Source organism: Vombatus ursinus, unplaced genomic scaffold (assembly GCF_900497805.2).
Source record: "Vombatus ursinus unplaced genomic scaffold, bare-nosed wombat genome assembly UNPS02014794.1, whole genome shotgun sequence".
Lineage (NCBI taxonomy): Eukaryota > Metazoa > Chordata > Mammalia > Diprotodontia > Vombatidae > Vombatus > Vombatus ursinus.
Window position 1 is genome coordinate 26,435,937 of NW_020954572.1, and position 25,548 is coordinate 26,461,484.

The 25,548-nt window shown below is 35.9% G+C and overlaps 1 protein-coding gene across 7 annotated transcripts in view; it reads right to left on the bottom strand.

Moving 5' to 3' along the window:
* Positions 1-25,548, bottom strand: part of CUNH15orf41 (chromosome unknown C15orf41 homolog) — a 263,471-nt gene that overhangs the window by 78,785 nt on the left and 159,138 nt on the right. For all 7 annotated transcript variants that reach the window (XR_003569815.1, XM_027869993.1, XM_027869991.1 and 4 more), the window contains 2 exons: positions 24,383-24,448; positions 23,529-23,634 (listed from right to left, as the gene is read on the bottom strand). Coding sequence is in view for 6 of the 7 variants with exons in the window: in XM_027869993.1 (XP_027725794.1) it covers positions 23,529-23,634; positions 24,383-24,448 (172 nt within the window). In the remaining variant the exon portion in view is untranslated. The remainder of the gene's footprint in view (positions 1-23,528; positions 23,635-24,382; positions 24,449-25,548) is intronic.

Sequence of the window (25,548 nt, forward strand, 5' to 3'; positions counted from 1 at the left end):
TACCTTGCATTTTATTATTGCTGACAGTTATCTAAACCACGCCTGAATGCTCCCTTTATCCTTTAGTGAACAATTGAAAGATCATATGCTAAAAGACTTGTGCTCTCTCTTCTTCTTGCCCTGTAATTAAGGCATTTTAATACATTTCCTCATAGTTGTTAAAAGAGCACACTGTTAAGATTCACGGAACGAGACAATTTTGATTCTGGCATCCACATAAACATATACAATGTGAATGTGTCCTAATCATGGGTGTAAAAAAAAAAAATCAACCCTCAAATCACCATTATATGATGACTCTATGGAAAAAGTAGGGTGGAGTTGGCGCCTCTCTGGTTGCCTTAATATGTATGATCTATGAAACTGCAAAAATATAACCTTTTGTTAGGATAAACAATAAATGTATATTAAGAATACATTTCCCCCCTAAAACCTACAGAGGTTTAAAGAGGTTTGGGGGTTGAATATTCTTCTGCTTTAAGCATGGGGAATTGTGTACAGTGATTTAAACAGCCAAATAAATAAGATAGTACTTTAAAATCTAAAAGGACTGAAGTCTTAATTAAGATCTATAAATAACTTCCCTGATTATAGATGCAGCTATACAGAAGTCCATTTATCTTAATTTAACTTAAACTTTGGAGCTATTTTCATTTGCCTGAAGTTGAGGGACTGCAGTTCCAACTTGGCAAAGTGTGTTTATAAAAATAATGAAAACAAACTTTAAGGGTGTAAGATTTATTCAACTTTTAGAACTAGTTTGCTTTCCATAGAAGGACTGTAATATATCGCTAAGGACTCACATATTTGAATTTTTAAACAACAACCTTTCACTATACTATTTATTGTTATGTACTTTTTAAAAAGTGTAAATAGGATGTTAATGTTTTTCTCGAGTGATAAATGAGAGTCTGAATTTTCCTATTTAGAAAATATTTGTGAAGTATGAAATTAATCTTCACTACCCTGTTAAAATAAGCCAGGTGGGTCTTAGTTTAGCCAGCTAGATAATTTTAAAATATGTATATCTTTGGATGGACTTCAGGAGTTGATTGACATGCTACTCAGATTTTTTTTTTTAATTAAGGTCAGCAACAAAAACATCACTGTAAATAAACTTCTAAGGCTAAATTTGAATTTTATATTGTAAATAATAACCTGATTGGTCTTTTACATTGACAATAGTTAGCTCTGGAGAAGCTCAAGAAGACATGACAAATGTTTCTGACTTCTTTTTCAACTGGACCTGGAAGGTCATTGCTGAACAAACAGAATACTGTACAACTGGGGTTATAAATTGTAAAACCTGCCAAAATTTTTTTAAGTTTTTTTTCCTATAGAAAAGAAAGGACTAATGTAGTCAATATGGAACATCTGGTGATATGATAGATTTTTTTTCCTTGAAGCCATTTAAAGAATCTACCCTCAGATTAAAGAAGAGTTTTAAACCATGATAATTCACAAAACTTCTAGTCTTTCATTTTTTCTTCCTTCTCTCCCTACACACATATGCACACAGGCAAATGCACTCCTTTAAAATAACTCCTATTTGGAAATTCTGTGATAAACAGAATGGTCTAGTTTGTTTTAATATTAATATGTTGCCACATTATTGTTAAAATGAGTACTTAAATACTCATAGCTCCAGTTTGTGGGGGGAAAAAGACTTAAGATACCTAGTCTTATTTTTTTTTAAAGGTCAGTTATGAATCAACCTACTCAAGAAATACAGATGTCCATTTCTCTTAACCTTTTTTCTTTCCTTTTTTTCCCCCTCTTCGGATCATTTAACTAGAAGGGCAGGTTTTCATTAAGCTTAATTTGTGTGGAACTAAATTTTAAGTTCAGTTACTAAAATTGCATAGCCATAAATTGGTTAACTTTTAAAAATACCATGTTGCACTTTTAACTGTAGAAATATACCCCCAAAATGTGGATGGCAATAAAATGCTGATGAAAAATAGAAGTGTTGGAAAAAAGAAAGTGGTACTTTAGCTGATTTTCATGGCATTTGTGTTAAATAAAAATGTAAATTAACAAATAAAGACTTATATTAATTTCCTCCCTTCCACAGCTTTAGCTAATAAAACTTCAAAACAGATCGGTGATGTACAGTTTTAAAATCTGAAAAATGAATGACCTTAAATGGAACCATATGAAATTCACAACAGTAAAGCAATCTGAGGTAAAAATTACCAAAATTCAAATGAAGAAAATTCAAAATGAAATGGATGAAGGGCAATTAAGTACCTATTTTGACAATTCTAAGTGGTCAAGTTTTTAAAGTATGACACAGGAACCTTAACCTATCTATATATGAGTGATAAATGAGGCATTTTGTGTCATTACATTCCCATAAATCACCTTCTTTAACTGCTGACGGCTTTTATCAGATCTAACCTTTTCAAGCTTCTATTAGAGTGCTAACATTTTCAACTTTGACACATGTGCAGTTTACAAATTCTGCAGCTGATTAACTCTGGACCGAAGCTCACTGGCATCATTGTCTTTAAGTTGGGTGAGAGCCTCAGGGTCTCAAAAACTCACACTTACACGACAGTACAAAAATTGCCAGTAATATATTTGGGCATGGGTGGGATTTCAAGTTGCTAAACAATTGTTTTCTATCTTGATGACTCAGGAAATGATTACTTAAAAAAAAAAAAACCGCTGGTGCTTAAATTCTTTAAACACCCAACTGAGTGAAATTTTTGCCAAAATATTATTAATGGATAATCAGTTTCCAAAGATATAAATAATAAAGAAAACCAAAGAGTAGCCATGCGCAGGGCATAATTTAGGATTATAATAATAATGGGGAGATTTGTGTAACTATTGGGTGACACCTACTTATTCAAACCAATCATCTTTTTCAGAATACCCTACCTTCCAAACTAAAAGTCCCTTTGGTGTTTTGTCTGTGTAGTTTGTCTATGACTATTTTGATTAATGTAGTCAGTCAATTCAGTGATGTGGGAAAAAAAAAGTTGGGCTAGTTATCTGACATCATTTCATTATTCTTTCTTCTAATTTTCAACCAGTTGTACTGGCATCAAGAAGTCCACCTATGTATGAAGATGACTGTCTTCAAGTACTTGAAAAACTGCCACATTGAAGAGGATTTGATCTGTTCTTCTTGGCTCCTGGAGTGATGGGTGAAAGTTGAAGAAGCAGATTTCACCTTGATGAAATGAAAAAACTTCCTAAAATTTGAGCTCTCCTGAGATGAAAAGTCTTCAATCACCTCAAGTGAGGTGATCGCTTTTGGAGATGTTGTAGTGGGAATTCTTGACAAGGTGATGTCAGCGATTTCCTCCAAACTGGAGACCGTGGGATTTTGTGATTCTATGACTTCCTATGGAGTTCTTGCCTAATACAGACCTCAGAGACCATTAAGTTTAACTTGTACCTGACCAAAAATTTCTTCTGTAACACTTTTAAAAGCCCTCTGCCTAAAAATCACTGACAAGGAACCTACTAACTCTTGAAGTAACCCATTTCTCTTCTGACAAACTCTGCCTTGCCAATGTCCTTTCTAAAGTGTTCATCTCAGTACACAGCTTGTTGTTGAGTCATTTTTCGATCATGTCTGACTTTTCCTCACCTCATATGGGGTTTTTGGAATGGTTTGCCATTTTCTTCTCCAGCTCATTTTACAGATGAAGAACTAAAGCAAACAGGGTTAAGCAACTTGCCCAGGGTCACACAGGTAGTAAGTATCTGAGGCTGCATTTGAACTGCGGTCCTAATTCCAGGACTAGCACTTTATACACTATACCACTTAACTGCCTCTCAGTATGGAGCACAATGACCCAAATGTGGTCTAGCCAGTAGACCTCATGTTACTCTTAACACATACCAAGACAGCATTTCTGTTTTTGAATATTGGATTGCACAGCTGATACACATATCATAATGCTGACTCATACCACTTTCATTCTTTTCTCCTTACATCATTTTGCATACCCTGTTGTCTAGCTATATCTCCACCATTTTGTACATTTGACTTTTTTAATCTAAACGCCAGACTTCACATTTATCATGATTAAATATCCTTTTACTAGATTTGCCCCACTAGTATCACTTGTCAATATATTCTGAGATCCCTATTCTAACATCTGATGTATTAGCTTATGTAAAACTTTATATACATATATATGTATAAACATATATGTGTACATATGTAAGTATATATATAAATAATGTAAAAGCAAAAATGTATTACTGCAAATTTGACAAACATGCCATCTAAGTAATCTAATTCATTGATAAAAACGTTGAACAGAAAAGGGTCAGAGACAGTGAACCTATGGCACTATGCTAATGACCTCTCTCTAGATTGACACTGATGTCATAATTATTGCCCTTTGGATCTGGTCATTCAAGCAATTACTGCTTATCCAAATGTACTATCAGCCAGTCCACAAGGATATTCTGAGAAGACTTCCCTACTCACAGAAGGAAGCAGAGATCATTGTGAGCCAGGCTCATTACTGTAAGCTCCTGTACCATCACTTTTACTTATCTCATAAAAGTGAAACTTTTATAAAAGTAAATAGTTTTATCATCATCTTGAATTTCAATTCCCTGTTAATCATCCTTTCTTTTATAGTTCCTCATCCAAGTACCTCACTCCTTGGTAGAAAAATGCTCTACTGAAATAAATTAAAAAAAAAAAAGGAAATGAGAAAAGTCTCTCATGGTTTGATCCTGATGAACCCCCACTGGTTCATAGTGATCTCTTTTCCTTCTCCAAATGCCAACAAACCATTCCCTTATATAAGAATTAGAATTTTCCTATGAGTTATGGTAAGCTCACTGTCCTAAAAATTGAAAAAATCAAAAAAAAAAAAAAAAAAAATATATATATATATATATATATATATATATATATATTCTTTCTCTTTAAAAAATGGCTTAACATCTGCCAATCTCCTGCTCTCCACAACTGATCAGATTGTTAAGATGCCATCAGTACCTTTGGTATATAGCTAATCTGAGTCAGGCTGACTTGAATATCCTGAAAACAGCTTGAATTTCTCTCACCATATCCTTACATATCTCATAAAAAGTACAATATGTATATAAACAAATATCATCATCATCATCTTGGTTATCAATTCCCTATTAGCTATTCATTCTTCCATATTTCCCAATATTCATATCACTCTTTTTGGTAGAGTACAGACAAGTAAAACAGGAGTTCAGTAGTTCTGTCCTCCGGCCTAACATCATTGCTTTATCTAGCAAATGCTTCTATCTATTCTTTGATTTTCTTCTTGTCTCCAAGTAATTAAAAAAACCCTTTGTTGTCTGTGGCATTTACTGCTATCTTTGTGGCATTAAGGAACACTTCCTACAGTTTAAATTAAAATTAACTTAAGTATTTATATTTATATAACATGTAAACATACTTTAAAGTGTTAAATTTAGTCAAATGTTCACCAATGTACTAAAATCAGTTTTTCTTTCTGTGGGTAGGAAAGAGGCTGCAATATTGTTTCATATTTCTAATAGATTGTGTATAATTGGTCTTAATTATTTGAGAGCAAAAACGAAGGGAAAAGTAACATTTGCTAGGCAGAAGTTTCCTATGATTATTTATGCACTTAGAGTATAATGACATATTTTACACTTTATACTTATCTATTTAAACGCCATGTGTGTGGCTATGTGTGTACAAAATGTTTTTGTATACATGTGCTTGCGTGTGAATGCCACAAATGAGTGAGAACAAAACCTCCAAGAACACATTCATTTAGATTTAATTGACAGACGCTGAAAGATCAGCTCAAGTTTAAAGAAGCACCATATTTAATAATATTATCCAGACTGAAGAAAATCCAGATGTTGGTACTTTGACTACTAGGAGACTGGATACTTCAGAAAGCCATAGTTTTGATAAGAACTAACTAGACATCATATCTACATAGTAAAACCTGAAGAGACAAGTAGAAGGCAGGAAAACTGAAATGTTTGCAAAGACCCTTCGGCAGCAGATTGCCTCTTGTTGATAAATGACAAATCTTGAAAAAATAGTTAATGAAGGACAACTTTTTCCAGTGCCACAACCAACAGTCTTGCAATGTCACCATCTAAGCATTATCCATGACAAATTAAAAACTTCTTTATTTCACTAATAATGTCACTCATCACTGAAGCTGTGCGGTTATACTTTGACAATTCAGATGTAAATCCTGGGTTGCCTATGTGTATTCATGACAAAGGCATATTTATCATTTAAAACAAAAGGACATGACTTCTGGGTGTTCATATCAAAGACCAGTGATGGATGAGGCCATGCTAATCAAAAGAGAGAGCAGAAAGAACACAGATGTTTGCAACTTTGATTAAGAAAAGACTATTACCCCTCAAAAAACAAATTCCAAATATGGCCATCTTATTTTTGAAAAATGTTTGATTTTAGCAGACATTTTAGAAACGGATATATTCTTAGGTATAGATAATACTGACATTTCAGTTCAAATTATATAATGCTGAAGGCGTCAGATTTCAAGAAGGGGCTCATTTCTCAACTATAACCTGGTGAAATTTCTACAACTGGTAAGGTCCTCCCAAGTGCTTATTTTTGATCTAGATTTAGGGAAAAAAAAAAACAACAAAGATTAAGATAATATAGAAGTAAATAAAAGCTAAAATTCACTGAATTAATTGATTTTTAATACTCTGCTACTGGGCCCTTTTTTTGTACTTCTAGGTTGAACAAGACCTTTAGGAACTATAAAGCCACCAGGCCCTAAGAAATGCCTATTTTTATTACATCTTGAGCTAGTATATCTGTACAATTTGCATTTTACTCCCTGCTCTTACACTGAAAAGCAAAAACAGTTGCTGCACTTATTTTAAGGTTTTTTTTTTCTTTTTCCAAAGAAAGCAATTAATTCTAGTGATCTCAGCATGCATGCACAGCTTTCTGATGAGAGACTTACAATAAATGTGGAATGGGGGGAGGGCGGGAAAGGTATTTAGAGTGCTAGGGCTATTGATAGCAACTTCTTCCCATCCCACTGATGAAGAGCCATCATCAGGACTTGCTAATAGAAATCCAATTTACAAGGTAGGATCTAAACTGCTAATTTGAGTGCCTTTCAAGATGCTCAGGGTTGGTAACACTTCAAACTGAAAACAAATACACAGTATTATTGGGATAGGGCTATTTTCTTGTTTGTTACAACTGGGAAGCCCTGACAGCAAAGTCACCTTGAAGGGAGGAAGGCAGGCAAGTCGAGGGGGTGGGTGGGATGGGGATGTTTTCCTTGCTACCTTTCCATTTGGGGCGACAACAAGTTTGGTGTCAAGGAGATTTAAAAACTAAGTCTTGGTAGAGTAACCCCAAACAAACACACACACACTGGTAGAAAGAAATAAAGGCTTAAGCCTTCTCAAACTTAAAAAAAAAAATCAGGAAATAATTATTTCACCAGGTCAATTGCCATAAGCAATTTTTTTTCATCCCAATACCCTCTCTGTTTCAAAACAGGAAAACCAAGAGCTTACAAATAACTACAGTTGATAGTCCACAATGACACTATTAATATCATTACAAGATTTCTGAGTTTATTAGATCACCTAATTTTTTTTTTACTATTTTATACTCTTGGGTTGTACTTAAACTCTGCACTTAACCATTCAGAGTCATGGCTTCACTAACTTTATCATAAAGTCACTTTTTGGTTATCTTTTGTTTTGTTTTGTTGGTTTGATTTATAAACTGGTTTCTTTCAGAATGAATTAACAGTTGAATATTCTGGAGAGTTTCCCACTCAATATATTAAGGAGCGTTTATGGAATAACAAAAACGCTTCACCTTTTGGCCCTTTTATGAAAAATTTACTGGATGCCTAATATATTTAATATTCAGTAGCATGTGAGAATAATTTTTATGCAATTCTGATAGTTAGAAAGATAGATAACTCAATTATTAGATCATCTATCAAAATATTCAGATATATAAGAGGCTACTAAAAAGATTGATGACTGAGAAAGTCCACTGATTCTCTAGCCATCATATTCACGCATTTGGCTAGACAACATTTTTCGCTGCCTTCACAAGCAAGCTTCATTACCCATCACTCCACTGAAAAGAGTTTATTATGAGGCTGCCATCTTGGCAAGACTATTATTTAGATGATAAATGCTGGGGAAAAAAAGTGTGCCTAGATTTTTTTTAAAGAAAAAAAGGATGAGCTTTTTTGACACATAAAACAAACAGCATCTAAATTTCTAATTAACTTAAATTTGGCAGACACAAATATAGGTCAGTTAATGCTACGATATTATTTTCCATCTGATTTTTGCCCTTAATTTATAAAATGTAAATGAACTAATTAGAAGGAAAACTGCATTACTGGTGACAAAATGCTTCAGCTGGGTTCTTGCTTCCTGACACTTAGGATCAACTCTAACAAATTATTGCTAACTGATAGAAAATTATACCTCCTTCCTCCCATAAAGTAAGAAGTTTTACTGAAAATTAAGGAAAGGTCTTGGAATCTAGTGAAACAACAAGACCTTACACATGGTTCACCCTGGAAGCAAAATGGTACCTATCTGTAATGCTAGTTCCACCACGGACTTTTACTGTGTTGTATCTACTGGCAGTGGCTGAGGAAAGAAAATTGTGGATGCTGAATACAGTAGAGTTTAACATCTCATGTTTTCTATGGTGTAAAAAAAAAAATGAAGCACATTTAGCTCCATAACAGTTTATGTACTAGTTATTTTTGAACTTCAGGGTTTTTCTTTCTTTCAATTATCCCATGCTGTCATTTCAAATGGATCTGTTACGGATTTGAAGAATTAGTGAGAGGGCAGTAGTGGCAAGTGGAAAATGGTGAGAGAAAAGAGTTTGGTTGCCTGAGTTTTGGCACGAAAACCTGTCATTGTTAAGTAAGATTATATGATGTAATGGTTAAGTGGAAAGAGGTTTTTAACTATTCTTATGTAAAGACTCTACAATGCAAAGTACATTCAAACTGTCAGATGTAAATATCAATTAAAAATTACAAGAAATGTTGAAAGGTAAGGTCTATGGGGGTTGTTCTATTTTGACACAGTGGAGAATCTGTGACCAGGCCTTTGGCAAGGCGTAGCATGATCTGTGCTGTCAGTTTCTATAGTACACAAACTTAGACGTCTAATCTGAATGAGAAATACCAGGAAAACGGGAGCTGAAGCCTTGCGGGAATGTAGATTGGAACTGAAAGCCCTCTGTCTGGAATATGAGATAGTCTTTGGTGATGTGACGATGTTTGAAAGAGCAGAGAAAAAGAGAAAGAGAAATAATTCAAAGACAGCAAAAAATATCCTGGGTGCCACTGGAAAGTTGATAAAACATTCCAACATAGATGAAAAGGGCTTTTGTAAATTAAGTTCTAAGTTCAGACACATCTCCAAAGTACACAGATAACTTAAATTGTAAGGCTTTTGTCCAAGATAAGTTATCATGCTGAAATAACAGAATTTAAGTGTTATTAGTATTTTCCACTCCTTGGGTAATACAGTAGAGTCCATTATGATACCCCAAACCTCCTTAATTTCCATACTATCAAAAGTATAATCTAAATAATGCTCAAAGAAAATTATTGTAATTATTTTTATTTCTCTAGCTGGAATATCAGTGGAGAAAAAAAAAGCTTTCCTACCAGCTTCTCCAGAAGAACATCACTTAGGGTATTCAGAATTTAATTTTTTTTTCACATATTTTGAAATATAAATGATAAAAATTATGGATGTACACCCATACACATACACACATAGTGACATGAGGTTATTTAGGCAATTTGAAATTTCAATTTGAAGTAATGTTTGCTTTATATATCAAACATTTCAAGTGAAAGTAGCATATCTTAACACTCCATTTTATGACAGGGAAATGTAATGGTGGTTTGGGGGGCCAGGGTGTATTTGCATATAGCACAAAATTCTCTGCATTTAGTTTCTGCCTTAGCTATGTGATCGTGGGAAAAGTCACTTCTCTTCTCTGCCCTCAGTTTCCTCATTTGTAAACTGAGAGGGTTGGATTTGAAGGTTGATCTCTTCTAGCTCTGAATTTGTGATCTAATGTTCCCCATGCCTCAGCAGCTAACACCTCAATCTCTCCAAACACCAATTGTCCATTTACCTACAGGCAGTTACTTTAAGAGCTATGTAGAACATGGATTCTATCTCTATCTTTCAGCGACCCCAGCCCTCTTAAATCTGAGAAATTTGTTTTTCTCATGAAAATAATGATAGGTAAACACTGGGCATTTCAGTTTTTCTCTCCCTAAACACTAATTTCGTGAACTTAAATTGATGAGATACAAATGAAGATTGTTGAATTTGTTATTAGTACCCACATGAAATTTTGGCTTGGCTGAAGCAAAAATACAAGGGAGAAAAAAGGTCTGTCAAAGATCAATTTGAAAAGCCACTCATTTGCCCTGTCTGGAAGGGTGACATTCTTGTGTTTGAGGTGTGTAGATTTCTATGAGGAAGGAGGAGAAGGAAAGAGGAATTCAGTGCGTATCGGATAGCTTTACCAGCCCCAAGTCCCTCAGTGTTGCAGTAAGGTCAAAACCTTTCAGCATTGTACTGGTGTGTCAAAATATGTCAACAAACCATCATACTGTAGGAAGAAGAATGACCTTTCAGTTCTTTATATTTGGGCTGCCAATGAAGCCTTGGAAGCAGGGTATGCATGAACAGTTCTCCTAGCTGCCTGACAAATGCAACTCCCAAGGTTTCCTCTACATCTACTTGTTAAAGTGCTGGGTTCCTACATGTTGGTACAACTTTCCAAACCCTTATAACTCATGAAGAAAAACCAGTATTGCTGTATGTCATACAATAAAGGTCACCCGTAGGCTCACAAAATAATTCAGTCTAACTGAATCAAACACTATAGGCGGCACATTGTTGGAAGAACACTGTTTTTCTAAAAGTAATGTTTATAGAGGGTTGGTCAGATGGCAGTTATGATACTGTGATTACGAGATTTTAATCTCTAATGAGATTAGAAATCATTTTCATTCGCCTGTGCTCAGTTTTGGTACATTATTAACCATATCACTTATTTTCACTGTTGTCTTTTGTACACATATAGGATGATATGGACCCCGTTAGTATCACTGGCACTCTGAGCCTTCCCAGCAATGTGATGGATATATACTGATCCAACCTTTGGCCAGTCCAGAGCATTTTCTAGATGCTTAGCTGACACTGAGACATAATTATTGACCATGGGATAGTCTCAAAGGAACTATTTCAAAGGGATATAACCATCCCTTCAATTCATTTGCAGGGCTTTTTGCTAATGGTGGATCTACATATTAAGAATGAACCAGACAAAGGTCCAAAATTTGTGGTCAGTTTAGCTATTGATTTGTGCATTAAAATTTTTATTTATTTATTTATATTGTGAACCTAACAAACTCAAATAAGATGAATATTTCCATATATAAAGCAGAACTGAAAAAGAGCATTTTACCTGAAACCATGAATCTCCATTGTATACAGTTTGCTTTTCTTTTTAAATATGTAATAAATTTGATACATGACTTTCAAAACCATCCTACTTCTCTGTGATTGTTTCTAGCTGGTAAAGTTATTGGATACATGGGGTATACTGCCACTATGTTTTTTGTTTGTTTGTTGTTTTTTGAGGCAATCAGGGTTAAAGTGATTTGCCCAGGATTACTCAGCTAGTAAGTGTCTGAGATGACATATGAATTCAGGTCCTCCTGACTACAGGGCTGATGCTCTAGCCACTGCAACACCTATCTGCTCTCCCACCGTATTTTATTAAGTTCTGCTGACAAAGAAATTTACTACATCAATATAGATCCAAGAATCAGAATATAAAATTTAAACAGGGAGCAGCAGGATTGGGGGATGGAAAGAAGGGAATGGGGCCCTAGTGGACAAAGATGTAGGGCAAAGCACAGGATTCTAGAGCTTGGGTTCCTAAAGGTTCATGATTCGTGTTATGAGAATAGGGGAAGGGGAGGAATAGTATGGGGTTGGGAGGAAGACTTGGAAGCCTGTATGATTTCCCTTCCTAAGGAGTTAAGGGAGGTCACCATTTTGAACATTCTACTTCTTATGAGAATGAACCACTTTTTCCCAAACCAAGCAGAGTAAGTATGGATAAGATGGAAGCTAGGAAAAAGCAGGCCAGATTCTCAGGGGACAATGAGCAGACAGTGTTTCATAAGCTCATTAGGATTCAGCTTAATGACATGAGAACCACAAACTAGCAACATTAAGCTCTAACTTCAGTAGTAGTAGGGAGTGATTTAGCAACAGGAAGCCAAAATTAGGGAAGCTGGAAGTAATCAGAAGCTACAGAGTCTGCTCATGACTTAAGCCATGAACTTAATGCTTATACTTTCAAAGATCTGGTGATATCTCATGCTCATGTTAACCAATGGCCAGTGCTTCAATGTCTCTCTTTTCTTTCTCTGATCCACTCCACCCCACATCCTCTTTTCAGCTATCTTATCCCTATTTCCCCCTCCACCATTGAGGAAAAAATATAAAATGTAAATATAAAATATAAAACAACATATATAATTATATTTTTATATAATATAAATAGATCATACACACACACGCATACATACACACACACACACACACACACATATATATATACACATACATAAAGAAATATAAAATACAAAGCCCATATAGGAAATACACATAGTCAAGCAAAACAAGTTCATCCTTTGGTCATGTGGTAGCTAGTTTGTCCAATAAATCTATAGGTATGGAAACATGGGATTCACCACTGGTAATTTTAAGATAGTACAGGTCTTTGTGATCATGGTGGACTACACATAAGGCTACATCTGTTTAGTCAATCCACGTTGCTGTGGATTTAGTCTCTGTGTATCCCTGGGTGACCTGAATTGGAGAACGGCCACTGAGCTCATTTCTATATTAATAACTAACATAGGCTGCTTCACAATCAGTTTAGTGGAAGCCACTTTTATTGAATTCTAAAAAGACAGACAAAAAAAATCTACTTTTCTATGTACAGTAAAATTGCTTCAAACTCTGATTTTGAGATAATTTGGAAAGAGGCAAGTAACTACGATACAGAATAATTCATAAGTACATTAGAAACACAAAAAAGGTATTGGGGGGGAGACAGGGGTCTTTGATTCCCTGTCTAGGTGGGCCTAGGTCTGATCAACTTTGCTCTTAAGACTTCCAAGCTGTGCAACCCCAGGCAGGTCACTTAATCTGTCTGCCTCAGTTTCCTCAATTGTAAAATGAGGATAATAATTACATCTAACTGCCAGGATTGTTGTGAGGATCAAATGAGATAATAATTGCAAAACACGTGGCATAGTACCTGATACATGGTAAGTGCTCTATAAATGCTAGTCATTATTATTATTATTTTGTTTAATATCTTTTCATGGTACTTGCCAATAATATTGGACAGGGTACACATGAACATTAAGAAGAACTATGCTTCTGTGAGAGTTAGAATGAACTTGACCTCTGCACTAATTAAAGGAATATTGGTTTCTACTTCTTGGACACAATAATAATAACAGCTAACATTTCACATAGTCTTACTACGTAGCAGGCACTCGCTAAATGCTTTATAAATATTATCTAGTTTGGTCCTCACAACAACCCTCGGACGTAGGTAGGTTCTATTATCATCCCTACTTTACAGATGAGAGAGCTGAGGCAAAAAGAGGTTAAGTGACTTGCTCAGGGTCAAATAGCTATTAAGTGTCTGAGGCTAGATTTGAACTCAGGTCTTCCTGACTCCAGGTTCAGTGCTCCAGTCACTGCTCCACCTAGCTGCCCAGGAGTGGGGGCTTAACAAGTTATTTGTTGATGTTGATGATGAAGAATCAGCTAAGCAATTAACATAAAAAGACCTCAAGTTTAAATTTTTGAGCCTACTTATCTTTATAAAGTGCTTAGGATTTTACTAATTATAAATCAAATTTTATCAAATCATTAAAGGAGACTGCATAGTATAATGGATGAAGGGCTGGCCTTGGAGCCAGGAAGAGTTGGGTTCAAGTCCAACCTCAGACACATGCTGGCTGTGTGATCCTGGGTAAGACACTTAATATCTCAGCGCTCTAGGTAGCTCAGTAAGATTATTAAGTTGCAGGGAAGGTATTGATCTGTTTTGGTAGATGATCCCTCATTTGGGAGATCCCTATATCGATGAAATCATGGGCCCTTTTTCCCTGTCCCTTCCATTTACGGAGACCCATCTATACTTGGCATTTTTTTTTAAAATCCAAATTCAGGATATTGTACTTGAAAATAAGAGTTAACATTTAATATACTTGTAAAGGAATATGGTTTTATTTTAGGAATCCAGGCTTCCGATATTGAAAATTTAGTTTCATTTCATGATTTTTTATTGCAAAATCAGCTGACTGATATAATTCTGCAATAATGTCATCAAACACATTATCACCAAACTCTGCTAAATAGTTATGCTCCTAGCCCAAGAGGCCAGCTCAATTCAATTCAACTCAATAAACATTTATTAAATTCCTATTTTGTGAAAAACATAAATCTAGCCACTAGGGCATATGGAAAGTTTAAATAACACACAGCCTCTGCCCTTATTTTCCTGACAGCCTACGAGGGGAATTAAGCACATACACAGATAAGTAGGATATGAAATAATATAAAAATACATTAGAGAAATACAAAACTAAGTGCTTTTGTAAGGTCCAAAGGGGCGAGTCATTACTGACTGGGGAACTTATTACTCCTTACCTGAATGGGTTTGGTTTTACTCAACTAAGCTGTGCTTAATGAAATTTTGTGTCTCTCAATACCACTTTGCTTAAAGTCTTCAGGGAATCAACTAATACATTAGCTAGGGTATATCTGTAAATGAACAATACCTATGATCTATGTATTTTCAAGTCTCATAGTTTACATGTTTGTGATGTCTGGTATGCACAGTGCCCATCTTCGTGGCAAATCCCACAGATAAGTGTTATCATCAGCATAAACATTTCCATATATGTGCAAATAAGCACATATCAAATACTTTCTGGTTCTATTACACTTTATATCTCTTGTCTCATTTGATCTTCACAAAACCCTGACTACTGGATATTCCAAGTATCACTATACCTATTTTACAAATGAAGAAACTAAGGCTGAGAGGTTAAGTCACCACACTATAGCTAGTAAGTGGCAGCAAGTCAAGACACCACCCTTGTAATGTCACTGGTCCTTCTTAAGAACGAAGGACGAACAACAGTGGCAGATCTGCAATGAAAACCAGAGCTTCTGACTCCTAGTCTAGTCTTATTTGGGGCTGAAAGAGTCTTTCAGATACCATGAAATCTAGACCCCCACCTTAGGCGGTGACTGGCTAAGCCACACAGGTCAGGTAGATTTCTAGTGTATTTTCAAAGAACTCCAGGGGTAGGGAATACATGACATTCTTCAGTAGCTTGCTCTAGGACAATCTGATCTTGCTTATGTCCAAATCTCTTAATTTAAGATAATTTCAAAAAAATTCTTAGGATTATATGGGGAAAGCAGATTGAACACGTAAAGGTAAACCTGTAAGCCAGAGTCATTTGAAAGAGGAGACATCACTAATTAAGTATCCTCAATTCATTTCATCATCTTTATTGTTCCATGATCTCTTTATATTTTCTCCACATTCATGTCTCTGGTGGAAAGATCACTCTGAAAAATCTGGTAAGACGTTTCTGTCCACTGCTTTGTATCTAAACACAGGACATTTAAAAACAATAAAAATGGCAGAAAATATGAGTCCATTGCCTGAGAAAATACTTGCTATTCATATTCAAAATACAGAAGAAACAACATTTACTTATTATGTGGAATCATTACTGTAATAAGATTTTAGCCACAGAAAAACACTTTTCTTGTCCTCATCAAATATTGTAAGGTTACCAGGGCTAATCACGGTGTCAAGTATTCTTTGGGACAATGGAGCTTCAATATCCCGTAACTACCTCCATCGCAAGTGACGGAAAAGCAAATGGTTGTATTTTACCATTGCAGAAGCCCTCTCTAGCGCCTTTGCTAATTATTAGTCAATCTGTCTTCTGTTGATGCTGATGACTACTTGTTAGTATATAGCAGCAGTGCTTACGAAGGCTGCCATAATTGAAGGTTTGCAAGAACTTCCATTGCTCAATGTTCACAATCCAACTTGAGGCACATGTGATCAGCATGGAAACAGTGGTCCCAATTTTAACAAGGCTGAAATAACTGGCAATCTGTGATTGGGCTTAATTGCAGGCTTCCTGGGCGTATCAGTACTCAGAAGAAACTTTGGACACTATCTGAAAATCCACCCTTTAAGAGGCTGTGGGAGAGTTGCCTTCTAAACACTTCTGCCAGGTCACCACAGACATGTAAAAGCAGTCTCTAGCCTGGCTGGGTAAATAACAGATCTTTAAAAATACTTAGAGGTACGAAATGAATTTGAGTCAATTCCTGTGGCAGAAGGTATTAGCTTTGCATTGCCTCTACGAGAGCAGACTAGTTGGAGCCAATGGTTCAAAAACCTGGCTAAATTAGCTCAGTCCTTCATCTTTCCAGGGGCACATAAATTTACTATGGGCTATATTTCCTGGTGTACATCTCCTCCCAAACCTAACCCTTGTGAATGGAGCTACCTCTGAAGTCCCATCTGCTTGTTTCCTGTTGCCACTAATGATGCTATAATATAGTCTATGTTTAGGTTTTTCTAGGCACGTAGGGCCAAATTTCAAAAATCTGGCTGAATCTTTGGGACAGTTAGTGATAATACAAAGACAATAAAATATTAATCATCCAGAAACAAAACCATTTTATTCTTTAATGCATTTTGTCAATATGATTATGAATCATATTCTTTTAAAGTTCCTTACATAAATACAGTTGAATCCCATCTCATAAAAGGTCTATGTAACTGAAAAGTTCCTTATAAAATATCTTTCTGAAAAAAAAGAACAAGAACAAAAACAAAAACAAAAACAAACAAAAACCAAAAAAACAAACCACATTTCCCTGGGTTTCAGAGTTTTACTTTCAGAGAAAACAGTTTGGCCTCAACAACAACAACAACAAACAACAACAACAACAACAAAAGGTGACTTGCTGCTGTGTAATCTTCTTGTGAGGTGGGTATCACAAGTGTTAATGCTAATACTGCTCAAGGTTCCCTGCTTGGTTCAATGGATCACTCAATCATCTGAGGGTCTAAACAAACAGTCCTTTTACTAACAACACATTCCAATATGCCCAGGTAGTAGATCCCATGGTGGTTAAAAGTAATTCAAGAAGATAAAATCTACTGGCAAGGAAGTTAAAAGCAGTTGGCAAAGAGGCTCCCTAGGGTCTTTAGAGTTCCTAGCCTAGTGTATCAGAGATAACTTGACATCCTCCTTATCTAAAAGGGCCCAAAGCTGGGTCCCAGATCACCTTGGGGCAAAGTTTACCCAAATCATTTCATCTGTACACAGTTAGTTTTCTTGTTCACAACAGTAATGGCTGGTGTGGTGGGAGTGTGGGCGTAAACCTCATGCCTCTTCAGTTTTACCAATATCTTGGCTTCCATTTTTCAGATGGGGAAATTAGGGTACAGAGATTAAGTAACTGCTCCAGAATCATGGAGCCTATGAATATAGGGGTGAGGATTCAAATACAGACCTTATGACTCAGATTACAGGTCCCCCCCCCATTATGTCATCCCACTTAATAAAGACCCTGCTCTTTCATATGAACAGGTGGGTTCTTGAGAGCCAACTGGACTATTTTAAGGGGGAAAAAAGATTCTCTTCTTAGGAATACTGGAAAGATGAAGGGCGGAAGCTGAAATCCTTAGTGATATCATGATCCCTTGAGATGGTTTTAAGCTTTCTTGGAAAGATAAGCAGGAGAATATTCTATATTTAAATGTTTAAATGGATCTGTGATTTCATCGATTCAGAAGTTCCCCACAATAATGCAGATCAGAATCAATCCATGCCCATTCTTTGCAATTCTTAACCACGTCCTCCCAAAAGTTCACCACATTAGGTATATCCAATATGCAGTAGCCTTCTTTACTCTCTCCCAATGCCATCCCCCCACTCCCCAAAAATAACGGCACCAGTGGAGCATCAGTTGTCCATCGGTGATCCCTTCACTCTTGCTGTTATGTCCTGCCCATCTTCTCTTTCTGTCACATAATTCCTTATTCCTGTTCTTTAGAGTTCCTCTATATGTCGCATCTTTTTACACCATCATGCAATTCTCCATTGCCCTCTGTGTGATGTTCATCTTCAAATTCTGGAAGCACTGGTGTTCTGTGTTTTGTTTCCATATAGCAACACCGGCAAAATGGTAGTCCTAAAGAGAGGAGTCTTTGGTTCCATGGGAAACTTGGGATCAGGAAAAGTGCTTTATAATTTCCTGAAAGCAATCCAGCCTGCTCTCATCCTACTGAACTCCAGGCCCTGATCATTATTCACCTGTACAAGTCGGTCCCAAATTTACATATTACTGATTATAGGGTATCAATCCAAATGCATGTTGAAATCTATGCAAGAATCAGTCAAAAAGCATTTATTGAGCACTTACTGTGTGCCAGGCACTTGATCATCCTGTGTGAATAGAAAGCCCAAATTCCTAAGTGATTATAGATATTTTCTAAAAAAGTCATCTTTTGTGGTTGGAAAAGCCAAACTCCTTCATGAGGTTACTGATCTCTTTTAAGAGGTTCTGTAATGTCTTAAGACTTTACACAATCAACACAATGTCATCTATGAGCAAGAGAACATGGAGGATGTCACCATCCATGGAGAATTCCTCCTCAAGCAGGACTCTACATTAGATCTCATCTATCACAGTGGTGAACACCTTTGGTACACAATTATCTTCTTGTTTCATGCTTTGCCTGAGGTTTATTATCAGAGGGTCATTGAACAAATTTCTTCCTGTTGTTACATCTTTTAAGAAATATTGAATGATTGAGATGTATGGACAGGAGACAACTTGCTGTCAAAGAACCTGCAAGCAGTGTTTTGTTTTCTTGAGTCGAATGCTTGTTCAACAAATAAGCAAAATTAGATAGTCTATTCTTTACAACATTCACTTAATTGTGAGTGATAAAGATGTGGTCCAATGTTGAGTATTGCTTGTGGAAGCTTGCTTGTCCCTTTCTAATATATATATATAATATTATATATATATTTTATATATATATATTTTCTTATATATATTATATATATATGATTCTCATGGAGTTTTATATAGATGGAAGAGTAGTCGTAAGTCTCTAGCTACTGATGTTTTCTTGGATTTTTTTTCTGGTGTTAATAAGTTCTGAGATTTTTTTTTTTAACATACCTTTGTTATCTTCCCATCCTTCAGATACTTTACATTGGTCCCTCAATGAATCTTCTCTATTCATTCTTGGTTCAACCCAGCTGATTTTTATATCTTTGTTGTCATTAATGTCATTCTACCTCCTCTATAGGCTCCTCAGGGACTATGATGTAAGGGTCCAAGTGCACTGGCTCCCACTATCCTTCATGGAGGAAAGTTTGTTGAAATGGTTTGTGCAAATCTTTTCCATTTTTGTTATGTTTGTAGCCCTCTACCTATTTTCAGACTTTAATGTACTTGAGATGACTTTGTTTAATAGGATATTTTGGCAAGATTTCTTTAAGCTGTCTTTGCTTTCCACTCCTTCCTTCTGTTTTTGTTGTTGTTCAGTCATTTCAGTCATGCCTGACTCTTTGGGACCCTTCTTGGCAAAGATACTGAAGTGGTTTGCCATTTCCTTCTCCAGCTCATTTTACAGATAAGGAAGCTTGAGGTGAATAGATGTTAAGTGATTTGCCCAGGGTCACACAGACAGTAAGTGTCTGAGGCCAGATTTGAACTCAGGTCTTCCTGACTCCAGGCCTGGCATTCTATCTACTGCACCACCTACCTGCCCTCATTCTGCTATACAAGATGGTATTGCTCATAACCATCCTTCACTGTAAGGTTTTTAAAGCTGGTTTATGTTCTAAATCATGGTTGCTTTTGTTACTCAACTTGCTCTATTTGGCAAGTAAGATGTGTGCTGACCAGGATGCTTTCTGTGTTCTTTTGGTCTTCCAGTTTTGGCAATTAACTTAAATTAGCTAACTGTTTGGATGAAGTTATTATGGTTGTTGTACATGTCATTTCTGTTGTCTGTCCATTCTGCTTCATTCCTTGTTCCCATTCTCTCGTTTTTTTGTTTTCTCCAGGAGCTTTGCAGGGTGTGGCACATATTAGGAACTTCAGAAATTTTTGCTGATGAATCAACTAAGTTATCTTTCGCTGACCTAAAAGAACGTAAGTTGCTTGAAGGCAGAGATTGTCTTGCATTTTAATTTGTATACCCAGCATTGAACACAGTGACTGGCACGTTAAGTAGACACTTAATAAATGTTTACTAATTGACTGATTGGGGCCATGTTGTGTTTTTTGTTTCTTGGCTTTTTTTTAGATATAGCATCCTAAGGAAGAATTAGAAAAGAATTATTTTTGCCTTGAAGGATAGAATAGAAACGGAGAGAATTACACTCCTACTTGAAGGGAAGGTGAAAAAAGATAGAAAGGATAACCTTGAATTCCCAAGAGAAAAGCCTGATGTAGGTACCTGAATATCTATGTTGAACAGATAAAGCTCTAGTCTAGTGTGTTCTTTTATGTGTTAGGTGATAGGATGGCAAAAACTCTGCACTAAAAGGGAAGAATTGTTTCCAGGTGGTTTGCCTGGGATTGCAGAAGTGGGGCTGGCCCATAGAACTCTCTTTGTGGAGAGAGTTCAGAAGAAACTCTCCCTTCTCCCTTCTGTTTTCCTTAATTCTAGACAAGAATTATCTAAAAGCTTATGGTTGACACATCAGAAAAAGAAAATGAGAAAGTGCCCTCCTGGGCAATAGTAACTCTTGGAAAGACAGAATCTGTGTTCTTCTCACATTATATCACAAATGATGGGCATTCAGGAGGATAAAAAGTTGAGAACTCCAAGATGGTCCAAGATTCTCAGCCTGTTTTTAACCCACCCCACCATCCAACTGCTCTTAGATTTGACACTGTCCTATCTTTGGGAAAATCATGGTGACTACTATACAAGTGCAGCACAAAGCAAGACACGAAGAATGGTCAGTTCCAATGGTAATAAAATGTGCCTAATGTTTCATTTCCTTCAAAGTATCTCGTCGCTTGCAATTTTAAATAAATTACAGTGAGCATTTCCTATCAAGGTAACTAACTGTTCAATATTTACATTCAACTCAGACTCTCAGCTGTAATTACTGGACTGTTTTTAGTCACCAAATATTCATGTGGAGGTTAACCCCTTTGTGAATTCTCTGCATCTGGGTTTTTAATCTTAGATTGGTTTTCTACAGACTCTGTTCCTAGGACAGCTCTCTTCCTCATGATCCAGTGTGTATGTAAGGGAACACAGACTCAAGCTAATCAGTCAACAAAAACTTATTATGAACTTACTATGTGACAGGTTCTGTGCTAAGTGCTAGGGATACAAAGAAAAGAAGATATACCAAAAACTAAAACAAAACTTCATCCCTCTCCTCAATGACCTCACATTCTAATACAGAAGACATATATACAAACACACAAAGGATACATACAGAGTAGATGGAGAGACTAGGAAAGGCCTTCTGTAGAAGGTGGGATATGAACCTAAGTTCTTGAGTGAAGTCAGGGAAACCAAGAGGTGAAGGTGAGGTGAGGTGAAGAGGAAGAGCATTCCAGGTAGCCAGTGAAAAGATGCATAATGAGGAAATGCAGTGTAGCATACAGTGTATGGAGAAGTGTAAATTGAAAGAAGACTTGAAAGGTAGGATGAAGTCAGGTTGAAGGATGCTAAATGCAAAAGAGAAGACTTTATTTGATCCTAGAGGCAATAACAAATTTGATCCTAAGAAAAACATAATTTGAAGAGAAAAGGTAATAGGTTGCAAAGTATCCTAAAACCCCAAACAATTTTGTATTATCTGCTGCTTGAGCATGGCAGGGTTCCCTTTTGTCTATGTGCATAAATAATTATAAGATACATATAGAGTTTCAAGGGATCTTAGAGGTTATCTAGTCCAGCCCTTTCATTTTCATAGATGAAGAAATTAAGGCTTAAAGAAGTTAAGCAACTTACTCAAGGTCACAAAGGCAATAAATGACTTAAACCCAGTCATCTGACTTCCATTAAATGATACCACCTGGTCTACTTTTTAGTACTTCTGTACTAAGGTCTAAGGGTTGTTTTTCCAAACATTTACATATGCTGTATTACTTGGGATAGAGGGGTTTATTATTGTTGTTACCATCTTAAAGTTTGTTCAAAATGTAAAAGAGAAAAATATTCCCAAGTGAACAAAAAACTGAGTCTGTCAGTTTGCTAAAGTTTCTCAAACTTCAGCAACATGAACTTATCATTCAATTCCTCTCTCAAACTTTCAAAATGATCCTCTATTTACACTTCACCTACTCATTAGAAAAGTGTTTATAATTTCAAATTAAATCCCCCAGTTTGCTGGTTTCGAACAGTAGCTGAAGAAAACTCTGAAAATGCTGAAGCAGCATTGATTTCTAAAACATTTCGCACTTTCCTACTCCATCCCCTTAAAGTAAAGCTTGGATACCACGCACAATTACACAAGAAAATCAAGAAAGCCATTACATGCAGCTTTTTGTCACGATCATTGTTACCATGGCAAAAAGTGGGCTCAGTTCAGCGCAGCTCCAAGAGAGGGAGAGGTCTGCTGGCCTTTTGTAGAGATGTCACAAACACCATGCCAAATTCTGTCATCTAAGTCCCATTTTCTCAGGCCATTACTACTGCCCACAGATGATCAGATCTCATCCTTTTAAATATCTGCACTTTCCCTCCTTCCCTCCAAATTAATATTTTACTCATTCACACTTGGCTAGGGACTTAAGGGCACAATGAACCTCAGAAGACTATTGCCTGATGTCTCTTCTCTTATCCCCCAAAATTATTTGTAGAACAAAAAATAAAAACAACAGAGAAATCACTAATATCACCCTCATACTAACCAAGGGAATCCTTTAAAGAGTTCAGCAACATTAATTGAGTTAGAGAGGATTTTGTTTTCCGGTGTAGGATGGAGTCTAGGCTAAAGTCCTTTCTTTTGGTCTGGGTGACAGTAAATTATGATTTCAATGCAAAATGGGAGAAATTCAAAGAGAGCATCAGAATACACATCTCACTAGATTTTCTATATTTTAAATAACATCAGTATTATACCTTTTAGAAAATGGTATGAACTGACTGTCATAATGCAGAGACTTTCCTTTTTTAAAAAAAAATGCAGCAACATTATGAAGGCAGAGAAATTTAAATTATGTGAAATGAATACATTAATCAAGACCCTATATTTACTCCAGACAAAAGCTACCAGCATTTTTTACCAGCTAAACAAAATATTATATCCCTAATGAGATTTCAGCTGAGTATCGTTCATCTTAAAAGAAAAATAATGGAACCATACCTGTTCCAGTAGCTCCAGAATTGGTCGTGCAGGTAGGCCTGGTGGCTACATTCATCACCAAATGAGGCTTTGCTTTCAATCCAGTGAATTATGTGTCCTTCTAGAGCTAAGGGACAAAGCATTACTAATATAAAGTGAAGTGAATAGGATATTTGAAATTCTTAGCTCTGCATAGTTTTCCAAACGTTTTAAGTTAATGGAGCACTGGTTAATTTATACTCATGATGTGACCAACGCATGGCCTGTAAATGTGCTTACAAAAAAATTTTGTACATATACATTTCAAAGGATATTTATGACACAATTACCTCTATTTTACTTTTAATTTTTTTTTCTGTGCTTCAAAAATCCTTGTAATATGGATCATTTTTTAAGTCTGCCTTTATTACTTGAAGGGTAAATATATATAGCAGACCAAAATATGGACAATTTTTAAATGAGACCACAGTTCAGAAAGTTAATATTTTAAAAATTACTTGATTTGACTCAAAATTTCATAGGATCACAGACTTAGAGCCATAAAGCACCTGAGAGGTCATCTACCCCAACCTCCCCCCTTTGGAGGTAAAGGTACTGAAGCCCACAAAGCCAAAGTGATTTGACCAAGGCCACAAAGCTAGTAAGTGTTGGAGTCAGGTTTCAAATTCACGTCTGACTCCACATCCAGTGCTCTTTCCTTATTTAAAAGGGATTTTTTTTCCTCCATAAAATATATGTGCAGAGTTTTGAAAATGTTATGCTGTCATTTTTAGTCTCTCAACATTTGTTAATATTAACAAAAAACATAATTTTATGAAAACAAAAAGCTTTCTTTCTTCCACCACTGAGACACAAAAGCAACTTTTAGAACTTACCAATTGGCACTTCTAGAATAAAGTCTGGTGTTTTGTCATAACCCTTTGCACGGAGTTGATCTTCATCTATGGTGAAAACAAATACTATTATTTATAACACCATTCCATTAACAAGATGGCAAAATAATTACTTTTCTTTTTTAAAAGAGTACAAAAATTACTAATGCAGTCATACATATCCTTCTTACTCATGCAATACAATGTCAGATTAAATGAATCTTCTTAAGAAACCTGAAGCACGGATATAAAAATGCCTCTTTTGTCGTCTTTGCATTTTTATGTCTTCATTATAAACATCATTAATTCAAGCTGTCATACAGCACTTTTTTGTAACTGAAAATACTCAAAATAAAGAAATATATTTGATAATTGAAAGAGGTAGCTTTCTCCCCCATCATGGAGTTTGCTAATAATGCTTAACAAGCTTAATATTAACAGTTCTTAACAAGGTATAACATGGTTGTCTTTTAAAGTTTTGAATTAAAGGCTTTCATGGTTTTTTTTAACAAGTTTTGCTTTGAATAGAACTATGAAGTTGAAGAAAGGTTGATGAGGAAAGAATCACTGTAGAGTATTAATCATACTGCTTAATTCCTTTGGCATGCTGTAGTTTGTGGCATTTACCAAAGTTTTACAACTAACACTATCTAATTTTGAAAAGTAAACATGCTTTGAGATTTGTTCTAAGTCCGTTCAATTCCTTGATCCTTTGCAAATATCAGTGATCCATCAGAAAGGAAGTGAGGCTTTCCAAGACAGGGAAATGCAGAAAGCTGACAAAGTTGTGAAAACCAGCTAGGTTCTTAGTTTAAAAAAAAAAATCCTTCAATATTTTCTAAATGCTGTCCTTGACTTATAATGCCATTACAATGTGATTTCTGAAATGAGGAGTTCTCCATTAGATTTTGGAGTGACCTGGTCATTCAATTCCAGACATGGCTTTCTGTCTTCACCCAACCTCAACTAATGGCCCAACCAAGTAACAAGGAAGGCTGTGTGGTCTCTTAACATCTACTGGGCTGTTGACATTGTCATGCATCCCATTCGCCTTTCTGCATCACCTTTGATTAAAATTAATGGCCCGTTCCCAATGTTGGGTAGCTTATTTCCAATCCATTTATCAGCCTAAGACAGTGGTTTCATGGCCAACGCTCAGAAACTCTGTT